General features: G+C 38.1%; 1 protein-coding gene across 4 annotated transcripts in view; it reads right to left on the bottom strand.

Annotated features, from left to right (window-relative positions):
• Nucleotides 1-14,257, bottom strand: part of GK (glycerol kinase) — a 66,880-nt gene that overhangs the window by 44,213 nt on the left and 8,410 nt on the right. For all 4 annotated transcript variants that reach the window (XM_072955588.1, XM_015243703.3, XM_006209417.4 and 1 more), the window contains exons 2-4: nt 12,899-12,972; nt 10,659-10,765; nt 3,871-3,948 (exon numbers count right to left, since the gene is read on the bottom strand). In XM_072955588.1, the coding sequence (XP_072811689.1) occupies nt 3,871-3,948; nt 10,659-10,765; nt 12,899-12,972 (259 nt within the window). The remainder of the gene's footprint in view (nt 1-3,870; nt 3,949-10,658; nt 10,766-12,898; nt 12,973-14,257) is intronic.

The raw sequence follows: 14,257 nt of genomic DNA, 5'->3' as shown, positions 1-14,257 counted from the left end.
CTTGAACATGTAGGTCATAGTTATTTTAAAGTTTGCTAACTCTAATATGAGGATTTCCTATGGATCTTTTTCTAATGTTAGTTGTTTATATTGGTTTTTAGTTATTGTTGTTTTGAAAGCCTGGTTTTTTTTTTAATAGAAAACAAGAAATTGTATATGAAAAGTGCTAGAGATAATTTTTCTTCCAGAAAGGGTTCATTTTATTTACTTTTTGTTTTGGGGGGAGGTAATTAGGTTTATTTATTTACTTATTTATTTTAACGGAGGTACTGAGGATTGAACACACGTGCTCTACCCCTGAGCTACACTGTCCTGCCAAAGGATTCATTTTTGTTTCTGAAAGGAAGTTAGGCTAGGAGCATCAGCAATCTCAGATCATATTAAACCACGGAGGGTGGGAAGGGATAGATGGGATTTCAAAATTGTAGAATAGATAAACAATATTATACTGTATAGCACAGGGAAATATACACAAGATCTTATGGTAGCTCACAGAGAAAAAAACGTGACAATGAATATATACATGCTCATGTATAACTGAAAAATTGTGCTCTACACTGGAATTTGACACAATATTGTAAAATGATTATAAATTAATAAAAAATGTTTTTAAAAAATCATATTAAACCAGTCAGGGTTTTAAATTATTTGAATCTGGGCTTCAATTCTTGTGAGGGTTGGTATAGTTCCCATTTACCTAACTTCTAAGATTGGCCCTTCACAGTCGCAGTCAAGTGTGGCTTCCCAGGGGAGGGCACAACTCAGTGGTAGAGTATGTGCTTAGCATGCACTAGGTCCTAGATTCAATCCCCAGTACACCTCCATTAAAAGAAATATTTATTATTTTTTAAAAAATAAATTTTAGGAGGGGATAGGTAATTAAGTTTATTTAGTTTTAGAGGAGGTACTGGGGATTGAACCCAGGACCTCATTCATACTAAGCGTGTGCTCTACCACTTGAGCTATATCCTCCCCACCTTCCATTAAAAGAAATAAATAAATAAACGTAATTACCTCCCTCCTCCAAAAAAAAAAAAACCAAAAAAAAAGTCTGGATTGGATTTTACCAATATTCAGTACCATCCTTAGCAGCCTCTGATTCCACCTTTTGCCTCCTTATTTCAAGGAACCTTTAAAAGCGCTGCTTAGCTTCTCAGATACTCCTTTCAGAATCTATAGATATCTCTAGGGAAAAAGCAACAACAAATGCCAAACTCACCTCTCTGGGCTTTCCTTTTCTCCTGGATCTTGGTCCCACAATTTCTCACTGCCTTGGTAGCCTTCCAGTTCTTTAGGCAGTTTCTTTTTTTGTCCAACTTCTCTCATTGTTCTCAGCAGACAAGTGCATTTGAAATAACCCATTCCGCCATTGTGGGAAGCTAAACTCTCCTTTATCACCCATTTTGTTCCATGTTGCCCAGTCCATGGCTTACGGTGTCCTCTATATACTCGCCAACCCCTATCTATCCAAATTAGAACATGGGATTTGGGGTTGGAAAGATTTACATTCAAAATGTGGCTTTACCTCTACTAATACCTATATGGCATTGGACAAGTTATATAACTTTTCCATCAATCATTCATGAAATAAGCCGAGTAAAACCTGCTTCAGGGTCACTGAGATTAAATAAGTAAACAGCTTAGTATAATCCCTAGTACCTAGTAATAGCAGTTAGCACTGAGCATTTGCATCACTGCTAGTTCTATTAAAACTAGTAAATTAGTCATCCTATACTTGAATCTGATCAGACTCTTCACTCTTTGGTGAAATATGTGTACACATTTTTGCTTCATAGCTTGTTCACACTATCCTTCAATTCTTCCTTTTCTTTTTTCCTTTTGTTCTCCTCTTTGCTTTTTTTTTCTTTCTTTTTCTTATTGATATATAGTTGGTGTACAATGTTGTGTCAATTTCTGGTGTACATCATAGTGATTCAATTACATATATTATTTTTCATATTCTTTTTCATTATAGGCTATTTTTATAGGGTACTGAATATAGTTCCCTGTGCTATACAGAAGGACCTTGTTTATCTATTTTATATAGTTTACAGATGATGTCTGCAAATCCCAAACTCCCAAATTATCCCTCCACCCCTCTTCTAATTCTTCCTTTTCTTAATGTAAACCTTCCATACATTCTTCAAGGCCTAAAATGGAGTTCAATCTCCCTAAAAGGTATGCCAAAAATTCAACATCGACAGGAGCATGCACTGACTCTAATTCTTATTTAACTTAGCAGCACACAATGTATCAACTATTCCCTAATTTTGTGTTAGTCTCTTTTCAAAGCCAGATTATAAAATGTTTCCAAAAACAGCCAACAATTCATATCCTCAATAACACACCCAGTATAGCATCAAAGACATAAGAGGTTCTCAAAACATGCATGTGGTTCAGTATAGAAAAAAATGTCTTCTTATTTCATAGGTACAGATTGAATTAATACTCCAAAGCACACAGAATGAGGTGCAGAGGAACACAGGTCTAAGGGAAAAAAATGAGCAAATAAGCACATAACAAAAAGCTTTTCTGGTAAAATATTTACTGAAATCCTTCACTATAGTAAGCATAACATCAAGTAGCCTAGTTGCATTATTTTAAAGTGGCAACTCAAAGTCCAAAGTTGCATTTTTACAATTCAAAGTTTCGAGCTTAACAGGAAGTTTCTGGTTCTTTTGAGTAGGCCCTTCCTTTCACAAGGGGGAAAAATAGTAAAGCCCTAACTAGCTCAAGAAGTTGGCTAACACTGTTCTCTCAAGTACTAGTCGTTAAAATTGTAAAACCCTGCTTATATTCAAAATGAGCTGCTCATGAAAATGAGAACAAAGTAAAGATTTAAAATATGTACTTTTGTGTATTAGGGCCTTTGGCTGCAATGCTTTGACATTTTCTGCACCTTTAATTTCTTATCACAAATACAGAAGACAAACTAAGTTCTTTCTTAAACACAATAACATTACATCTCTTAATTTTTTTATAAAGATTCTTTCCAAAGAATTCATGCTACTTTTACAAGGTACCTTTTTAGTATATTTTCTGCATGAACATCACTTTCTTCCAATCAATACTAAACTAACAATATTACTAAAGTAACTGTAAAGTAAAAATAGCTCACTCTATAATCCCATCTCTGACAATTGCTGCCTCCACTCTCCACCCTACAACCTAGTATTTTATAGACAAATAAGTGTGCTTTGCTGTTTGTGACAGAATGACGCCTGTTAGTAACTGCATATTTAGAGCAAAATTTTCCTTTTAGCAAGTGACAGCGTCATTCAGAGCTGAACTGTCATGTGCTAAGAGTGATGCTAAAATATACCCATGGTTATTTACCTTTAATAAGATGTGACATCTAACGGTGGTATACTTGAGATTTTGAGTTTTTGAACTCCTGTTGAAATAGCCAAATTCAAAGCAGAAGGAACTAAAAGCTTGAGATTTTATTTTTATAACCTCAGCAGAGTCAATTCAAATTTTTAGATGGGAAGAACAAGTACTTTAGAGAGGGCGAGAGAGGGGACTGCAAACATTTACAATCTTGACTTTTGAGGGGAGGAGGTGAGATCTCTTTTAGGTGTCAGAAACAGCAGGGATTAATAAAACAGCTCTGGCAACATTAACTCATGTGTATAATACAGATAAACAGGAAAAGGGGAGAGCATAAGAAAGAGTTCATTCAAGATGTGAATATCTGAAAATGGTAAAGATTTAACAACTAATTTCTGAGAGGACTCTTCTGCCCAACCCATGAAACAGATTATAGGAAACATGACCACATGCTTTTTTAGCCAGATGTTTTAGTAATGACAACATCTGCAAGTGGAGAAAAGCCTTGCATGTGACATCCACGTACAATACATGGCTTACCTACAGCATTGTAGAGAGGCTCTCCAGTTAACTTGTCCCAGACTACTGTGGTTTCCCTCTGGTTACTGACACCAATAGCTTTAAAGAGAAAGTTAAACAGCAGGGAGTTAAAAAAACAAGCAGAAAACTACTTCAGGAGGATAGTTCTCTCTCCCTTTCCCCCTTACACACACAACTAAACATGACAATTCGAAAAAACACTTGGAACGTTTGTAGTGGTATTGAGTCTATTTTCTTGCAGCGGTCCCCGGAAAAGCAAACACCCAAACACACAATTGTTTCTTTTTCTTTCTACAGACTCCTTCCGGCTTCCCTACCAGTACAATGACATGGGTCCAGATCAATATCCAAATGAAATGCTCCTAGGTTGCCTTACAAAAGGGGATTCAGTAACTTTCCAAATTTACAACATCTAATTATTATGCTGAGGAGTCCAACAATAGCTTCATTCATTTATTTACTAACTGCTACAAGAAGTTTCCATCTGTGCACCTGTGTGTGCATGTGTGCATGCCTGCATTTTAAGAAAATAGTCACAGTTAAAATCCTCCCCGCTGAGCAACCTCATATTATGGTTAGTTAGAAATTCAGTTTTATGCATGTAGTTTAATAATGTGACAAGCCACAGAGTTTGAATCAGGCATAAGTACAGTATGTGATGGCAATTATATTATACTAACCAACATCTAACTCAAGTGCTATAGTTACAGTTAAGTTACTCCAAGTAAAATGGTAATCCATGTCATCTTATTCAATTCCGCTTGATTTAGCTAGATTTGGAGGTTCTTAAGACTTTGTGGTACATTAGAATTAACTCCAGAGGTTTTAAAAAGTATCAGTGACCAGGTCCTGACCCAAACATTCCAATTTAACTGACCTACGGTGGGATCTGAGCATTGGTTTTTTTTCTTACAACTCTCCATGTGATTCTACCACACAGCCGAGTGCTAGGATGGAGCTCTTCCAGAATTTAAGATTAGGACACACCTTAAAGGCTATAGAATCAACAACACATCTTATGCTCAAATCTCCTGTGGAATCACCTGTCAGGTGACCATTCAGACAGTGTTTCTAGTGACAAGATACTCACTGCCGGTCTCCAGGCAGTCCAATCTCTACTGCTCAGCTTTGTTATTAAAAAAAAAAAAATCCTTTTCCTCATTGCTTCCACCTACAGATCTTTGCTATATTCTTTGGAGATACATAGAAATAAGGTTAATCCTTCTTCCACATGTCAATCACTTTTTTAAAATTGAAGTTCAGTCAATTACAATGTACCAGTTTCTGGTGTACAGCACAATGTCCCAGTCATGCAGTCTATCACTCTTAAAGCAGCTACTTTGTCCCTTCAATGTTCTCTTCCCCTGCCTAGGCTAAACAATCCAACTTCCTTCCACCACCCCACCTCTGTATGGCATGGTTTAAAGTCCCTTGACCACCTCTCCTAGGAACCTGCAAATATTGTCCACGTTACTCAAGCTATACACCAGAAGAAAACACAGTAAGAATGTTCTGACCAACACAGAGCTGAGGGGGACTAGCAGCGCCCTTGTTCTAAATAATCTTTAACCAACACAGATTTATTTAACACCTTTTCTTGAGATACAACTTACTACAAGGAAACTTAGAGGCATAGGGTAAAAGGAAGAGATTTGGGGGTGACTTTTTAAAAAATAGAAGATACAAAGGTTTATAGGAATAAAGAAGGTAGAGAAAGGAGAATGTGGGGGGGGGGGCTTAAGGGGGATGAAAAACAATGGGATATGGTCCTGATTCTTGTAGTGCCAGGAGGGGATGGGATTAATACACAGGTAGAGGGAGGAGCCTCAGTAGGGAAGATTACTGCTTCCCTCGTGACAGTGGGGAGGGGCCAAGAGAGCCAGACATTAAATACAGAGACAAGAAGTTGAGGAATGAAAACCCCAGAGCCTCAACTTTCTCCATGAAGCAGCACACAAGATTATCTGCTGAAACAGGGATTCTGAGTCTTGGGCATTATTCAGTAGAGCTCAGGCTCTGAAACCAGACTGCTGGGGCTCAAATTTCAATTCCTGGGCTTCCTAGCAGTGTGACCCTGGGTCTCAGTTTTATCTTCCATAAAATGGAGATAATAGCTCTCACCTTACAGGGTTACCAGAAGGAATCTCTGAGTTAATGCATATTAAAACAGTGCCTGGCACATAGTAACCACTCAATAAATGTTACTGCTGCTCTTCACAATCATTGTTACAGAGAGAGTGGAGTATCAGTCGCAGAGAACGGGACTGAGCTAAGCAGGACACAGAAAGGAATTCCCCAGCAGCACTGTGGGCACAGCAGAGGCCAGAGACCTCAGTGGGATCTTGGCAGTGGTTTTCAAGGTGGAGGAGTTTTGTGAACACGATGACTGATGTGATACGAGACACCTTTAAAATGAGGGCTCACAATGAATTCGTGGTCTACTAAACCCTCCTATTCTTCCCCAATGCATTAACTTTCCCTTAGCTAGGGGGCTGCTTCCTTCTTTGTAGTCCTTAAATTGCTATTCTTTGCCCCTTCCACCACCTTTCTTTATTGGCTCATTCTAACTTGTATGCAGAACAGTTTCCAGAGCTATTTCTATCTGATTCATTGGCTACACGTTCCACCTTGACCGTTCCTTCTTTCCCTCTATCTTAATTCAGTTTCCTTCATGCTAAGTAAAATTGCTTTTCTTGCAGACAATCAAAGTCCAGTGAAACAGCTTCTCAGGACTCTCTTCCACCCACAAATGCACATCTAGTACTGGTCTCTCCCCACTCAGGCCTTCTGCAATGCCTCTCAACTTTTTCAGTGTGCTAATTTCTTGTCATTTGCACCCTAAAAATCCCCTAGGATTTTCTGTGTTTCTTAAAGAAAACTTTTGACTGCTCATCCCAGTACATGTGCCCCTCTTTAACAGCTCCTGATTTTAATTCCCTCTTTGTCAGAAAAACACATTCAGGTTTTATAATTCTCGACCCTTATTCACCTACCATTTAAGAACTACATGCATAAAGTATATATTTCCTGGCCTTACAGTATTTATTTACTTACTTATTTGTTGGTTTATTTAGCAGGGGGAGGTAATTAGATTTACTTATCTTATTTTTAGAGGAGGTGCCAGGGATTGAACCCAAGGTCTCTGCAGGGCCCTGGGCATGCTAAGTATGTGCTTTACTGCTTGAGCTACACCCTCCCCCACTGGCCTTGCAGTCTTTTAGTTACAGATACTATAATCATTGGCACATATAAAACCCAATGTATTGCTCTTGTATCTAGCAGGCTCATACTTCATTTATATATTCTTTTTCAGGAGATGTTTTCCTCATTATTAGTGTCACTTTAAAATTAACTACTTAAATGCAAGATTCAAAATCTGGTTACATTTTGCTTAATACTGCCTGTGAAAAGTTATAAGCACAGTTAAGAAACTATACTTAGAAAAAAAGCCTTTGGAAATACCTCAGAATGTCATCATTGCTGTCCTGGTAGAATGATGAATGACATGTATCCTTATTTAAAATTAAAATCATAATGTATAATTGGGACACATTTCTTAAAAAAAAAAACACCTAAAAACACACATGGTAAAATAGTAAGAACCCGAGAGGAAGGCTCTGGGGCTACTAAAAGTGCCATGTGGGAAGAGGTAGAAAGTTTTTTAAGAAAGCAGTCTCTGGAAGATGTGTGCTTGTGGCAAGTTATAACAATTGCAAATGAGATGTGGTCACTGCTAGGAAGTTCTTTCAGAGAAAGAGTGCCTTTCTGAGACCCCTGAGAAGGGGAGGAAATGTGTGTGGGTCTGTTGTAGGGGAGGCAGGCGATGTGGGAGTTTCCCTTTTCTCTAAGGGTGTGAGAACTCCTCTTTAATGGCTGAGAATTGGACACTCTCAACTTTGTAACAGCGTATGTTGCATTTTGCTTGTATCATATGAGAGAGGATGAATGAGAGTACCTTATATTTTAATTCTTTCTACTTTGTATTTCCTTCAGTCCAGTCATAGGCAAACAGAGCTGCTCAACTCTCTAAGAAGGCAAGAAACACCTTACTTGTCTTGGGCTTCCGAGCGCTGCTAAACTGGAAAGTGAACTTTCATTTTGGAGACACTGTTCATAGGGACCTGAAATCAACAAACTTTCTGACAGCTGAGGACAACTAAAACCAACGAAATTGGAATTTACAACCAGCTATGATGAACTCAACAAATATTAGGTTAAGACAATAAATCTATCACTCTTTAGCTAGAAAAAAACTAATTTATTTGCCACCCTGGAACTAAAAACTGAAGTGGTTTTTGAGGTTAGCATCAGCGTGGCTCAGGAAAGAGAGCACTGGGCCAGGAGACAGGGCAGCTGTGCTTTAACGTTATCCACCACTTAAATAGCTAACACAACCCACAGTAGGTCCCTTTCCCCTCATCTGCAGTTAGGTCTACAAGACGGAAGATCTTTTACAGCACTAGGGTTTTGTGACCTAGAATTCTACACAGGCAAGCAAAAGCTTGGCCCTCGGCAGTGCCAATTCAAGAAATTATCTGGGAAAAAAATTTTAGCACAACTGGCCTGGTATGGAGGGTCTTGTGGAACGTTCTCTTCCTTGGCCATAGGCTGGTAGTTGCTGAGAAGGAAGTGCTGGGTCACTTTGGTTCAGGTATGGGTTTCACACTGGCCAGAGGAGTGTAGATCAGAGAGCTGTGTGTTCAGTATCCTTACAGACACTTGGTGCAAGTGGAAGGCAAGTCACTTGGACTGGAGTTATGTGTCATCTTCACGAGCACCACAAAAACAAGAGAAAAAAGAATGGCACCTGAGTGGGTCCAGAAGGCCAGCACACTGCAGCGTACCTTACCTGCACGGTAGGTGGAGTGAGGTCAAAGTCATGGCCAATAGCTCTGGAATCTACATCCTGAATTCAACCACCCAGATTATTTACGTCTCTGGTAGTGGATATTCTGACAACAGAACATACTACGAAATGCCTCTTGTATGTTTACACTGTTTAGACTGTGAAAGCTGTGAGGACAATTCAAGGGAACATCCAACAACCGCTCTGACATACAACTCATCTGAAACTTGGCAAATGCAACTCTAAAAGAAGTCTGAAGTACTTCAACGTAGGTGTAGGGATAGTGAAAATGAGGGATGGATATTAAAACATTGTTAATAAAATATCAAATTGCACAAGGCGATTTCTTTTAAAAATCAGCAATAACAGAAATACCACTGGTACAACTGCCCATTACTTGGGGATTGGATTAACATGTATCCCCATTTGACAACTGCACAGCTTTATTTGTGCTCCATTGTTTCCCTAGCACACCTAGCACACAGAAGGCACTCTGAGTTTGCTGAATGTCTGGTTGTGATTATGCTTAGTCTTTTTTTTTAAGTGAGTTTTACTTATACAAATAAGGGGAAGTCTGAAAAAAAATCAAAGTTTTAACTCAGGAGTGCTAGTAAATCTCAGAGCCAAGATGATATGAATTAAGGCACCGCCCAGACCAACTGGTGGTTCGCCTTATCTTTCAAACTACCTGAGGAAGGAAAAAAAATAGCCCTAGAGTGATGAACTGGAGACATTTAAAGTCTAAAGGGATGACAATGACCATATTACGCTTTCACTCTTTACACTAGCCTATCAATTTCAGGTGACTGGGTTTATTTTCTCTCCCAGTATGAATGATGCAAAGCCAAACTTGGGCAGTCTATTAAAACTACTAGGAATTAACATAGAGATGTGTAATAATCTAACACTCTCAGACAATTATTTCAGGGAGATTTCACAAGTGAAGTGCTTTGATTTCAAACAACCTCCCCCCACCCAAGCTGTTCCTTATTCTAGTCTTTCCTCAGTAAAGGGCATCCCTATCTCCCCAGGAGCTGCAGCAAAAACCCCAAGCGCCATCTCTGATCCATCTCTCCCCCCACCCTACTACCCTCTCTGTTACCCTGACATCTAATCTTACCAGCAAGTTCTGGCCCTTCTCCCCCACCTCCACTGCTACCACTCTCAATCAAGTCACCACCCTCTCTCTCAGGACTCCCGCAGCAGCCTCCACACTGTCCCCTTGAGTCCACACTTAGGTCTTTACTGTCCAGTCTTCACACTGCTCCCCACAGCAGTCAGGAAGTTGCTTTTAAACTGTAAGTCAGATCTAGTTATCCCTTACTGTCTTGCTTAAAGGCTCCCTGTGATACTAAGAATAACATCCAAACTCCTAGGGCCGACAAGACCCTATCCACTTCCCAGATTTCATTTCCTCCTGAAACCCTTTACCCACCTACCCTCACTCATCGGTCTTCTTTTACTCTATTTTTGACATGCTGGCCTTCTTTCTGATCCAGGAATGTGCCAAGTCTATTCCCACCTCAGGACTTTGCATGTACTGCTTGTTTCCTCAAACACTGTTGCTCCAGGGATTTGAATGGCTGGCCCCTTTTGGCCTTTGAGGTCTCAGCCAATGGGTTACTTCTTCAGACAGGTCTTCTTTGGGTATCCAATTTAAAGTAAGCCTCTCTAGGCATACTCTACCATATCACTTGGTTTTATGTTCTGCCCAGAACGTCTCTGTCTCTCAAGTGAGCTAGCATCTGTCTGCTCTTACTGTTGGTCTCACCCCCACCAAAATAAAAGCTTCATGAGAACAGGGACCTAATCTTTCTGTTTATCTCTGTGCCCTCATTTCTCACAATGCTTGCCACTGCATGGGCACTCAAGTACATGCCGAATGAGTGAATACATTCAACTGAGATAATCATATACAGAGTAAAATATTCAATTAAAATACCTTTTATGTTGGAAATATCGATATTGAGCTGTCCAAGTTTCTCACACGTTTTCTCTATACACTCATAGACCGAATGCAGAATCTCCTTAGGGTCTTGTTCCACCCATCTTTGAACAAAAGAATACATTTTGTTAGCCCATAAGAAAACAATACAGATATAATTTTTATCACCAGTTATGTTCACTTATGAATGTGTGACTGCATAAATCAAAGAAAATCAGGTAAGCAAAGCAAAGCGCATCCAATATTCTAAAGAAATGATTTAAGGAAAAGCCTATTTCCTCCACATTTTTATTATTCTTCAGATAGTAATCATTTAAAAGGAGGCAAGTAATACCAGGCCACAAACAGCAATATCCTACCTCTTTTTAAATCATTTTTTCACATTTGTTAAGAAATTAGTTCCCTAATGCTTTATCAAAATTCATCAAACCCACAGGATATAAACTACCTTCTTGTTTTACTAGTCACTAGTTATTTTTAAGCAGACTAAGAGATAGATATTACTCTTTTGATGGACTGATTGATTTCCTTGTTTATTTGTGAAGCAAAACAAATTCTAAAAAGTCAAATAGATATACTAATCTCTTTTGTCATTTTTTTCCCTAAAATGTTTTGTTAGAACTTATGGAAAAAATGTAAATTCTTTCCAATAACTATTTCATGAAGGTAAGTGACTGGTCCACGTTTCCAGACCCAATCCCATTGCAATTCTGCAATTCTGGTTAAGGTATGAAGGCCTCAAAAGGATGAAAGGCTCCCAATAAATAACAAAGAAGAGAAGCCTGGGAAAAACAGATAGCAAATGAGGAAACTCCAAAGTAGAAATGACACAAGTAAAAAGAATCCTACACTAGGATCTGGAAGTAGCAAGGCAATTCCAAATGCCTTTCTTTCTTCTTTGCCTTCCTTGGGCCTGTCTGGCTTTCATAAGCTTAGAGTTGTCTCTAAATTCTCTTTTTCCAAAAACCCAATCTCCTTCCATGTATTTCTAATTTTTATCCCTCCAAGACTAGGTATTCTCTCTCCCAACTGCACTGGGATCAGGCCTGTGGACGGTCATTTTAATGCTGGTAACATGTCAATAGCTTTTGTTATTAAACAAAGGAATTCTCTAAAAGATAGGAGAACACTTATGAAAAATTTGGTAAGACACCAATTTTTTTTCTGTCTTAAATTGAACTAAACTTTACAGGGACATGAAGAGATCTAAAGTGCACAATCTGTTGAGTTTTAACAAATGTATATGCCAATCCAACCAACACCCCAGGCAAGATATAGAATATTTCCATTACTCCAGATAGTTCTTTCATGCCTCTTTTAAGTCAATCACACATTCTACAGGCAACCACTATTCAGATTTCCATCATCCTAGATTAGTTTGGCCTCTTTTTGAATTTCAGATAGAGCCATGCAGTATGTATTCTTTTGTGGTCAGCTTTTTTTCACTTCCCATAATATCAAAGAGATTTAACCAGGTCATTGCACGTATCAGTTCACCTTTTAAAAATTGCCAAACAGTATTTCATTGTTAACGTTCTACTGAAGACAGACATTTGAGGTATTTCCAGTTTGGTCTGCTATGAACAAAGCTGCTATAAACATTCACATATATGAGTCTCTACAGACGTATGTTTTCATTTCTCTTGGGTAAGTTCCTAAGAGTGGATGCTGCAGATGTATGATTAATTCTATAAGAAACTGCCACTTTTTCCAAGTGGTTGCATCATAAATATCAAATATTAGATATACTGTATAATAAATGTATATTTATTATGTGATATATATGTAGTAATTCCACAATTATGATATATGAACATTATTCCCCAAAAGGATGATTTTAGTATTAGATAAGATATATGAATGCTTCTTAAAAATTTTTATGTCTTTATTTAAGGAAAACACTCTTACACTCAAATCTGCAAAGCAGCAGTTTGGCAATGATGGAGACACAAAACTAAGTGACTTCAAAGTCAATGTGGAATTTCTGATATCTAATACTCCTTTGCTTTGTTATTTATTATCCTTTCCTTTTCTGTCACTAAATTCCTAAGTCATCAATCATCCACATGTTTTTGTTGAGCTACCAAGTTATTGCTTCTTTTCTTGACAAATACCTATCCCTCAAATCTTCTCAGGACGGTGTTTGGTCAAGTTTACTTTACAAAGATACAGGGCAGGTGGAGTGAGATGAACTAATAAACATGACGTATCTTTACATATTAAATTAGGAAACATACCCTTCTCTTGGAAACTCTTGTTTTATTTCCACTTGATGATGACTAAGTAGTTCGGCTGTTTTTGAATTGAAAACCTGAAAAATACATTGCAATGTTAGTGGGAAAATGTAGGTAGAGAGCAAAGACGTTTAAAAGTTATTCAGCAACTGAAGTTCTTACTCATGGATAGAAAAAGTCCAGTAAGATGAAATGTCATACAAGATGTTCTACTTTCTCTTCAGATGGAATCGTGGAAGTTATAAGGTACCTTCGGAAATAATAACTTCTCTTTAGATAAACAGAAATCTATCAAAGATAAAGCTAAAGAGGCAATTCCCTGTTCTTAAAAAAAAAACAAAAAATGGTTCCAGATATAGGAAATGTAATACATCAACCAATTAATGGTATGGATTTCTTATAAAGAATCAGAAAACCAAGAATAAAAGAGAGCTGGCAAAATGCTGATAGTGATGCCATAAGTTTCCATTTTGTATCCATCTTGGACGTGGAGACAGAAGTTACAGATGCTCAGGCAGGGAAGCATACTGTGTAAATTCCTTGGAAGGTCAGTGCAACAATCTATCTAGCTCTTATCAGAGGTAAGTGGAGCCACATCAGCACGGAGAGAACTGTATTGTGGCATTAAGCTGAATGCTCTCTGTGACCTGCTTGTCATGAATTCCTCGTGCTTGATTATAAAACATTAAAACCAATGGACAAAAGTTACCAAAGAAGTGTAGTACAAGTGTCCACAATTTTAATACCACTAAAACAACTTAAAAAAAAACTTATTAGCAACTTTTTTTCAAATATATTGTTTTCTACCTGGGTGTACTTAGACTTGAGTACCAAATTACTTAGTCTTTCAGAGTAAAGGTTCATATTTTAATTAAAATTAACTTCTAAAATGACTGTAATCACAGTAGTAAAGTCACATCCAAGCAGTGAACAAAGTGTTTCCATGTCTGGATTTCCTACGGGAGAAAATTTCCTGCTGAACACAGACTAAGAAAGAGAAAATAATAAAAAACACATGATGGGTCGGGTCACTGCTTTCTTCCCTTCTCAACACACACATCACCTTTCTGGGAGGAAGTGATAAATATAATGAAAGCAAGAAGGCAAATTCTCAAGTCCTTTGAGGAGATAAAATACCTTAGAAGTGAAAGGTTCATCTGACACACCATAAATAAAAGGCACTTGGCAGAACCCCGCATAACATCTTGGTAATTTACAACTTAGCATTAGGGATGTCTCTAGGATATCCAGTCCATTTGTCCCACTTTATCTGCTGAAATATCTCTAGGGCCTGGAATAGTGCCTGGCATGGGTTGATAATAAATATTTGTTACATATCTAAGAAACTATGGACTATCAGGT

Source organism: Vicugna pacos, chromosome X (assembly GCF_048564905.1).
Source record: "Vicugna pacos chromosome X, VicPac4, whole genome shotgun sequence".
Taxonomy (NCBI): Eukaryota; Metazoa; Chordata; class Mammalia; order Artiodactyla; family Camelidae; genus Vicugna; species Vicugna pacos.
This window is presented reverse-complemented; position numbering and strand designations above follow the sequence as displayed.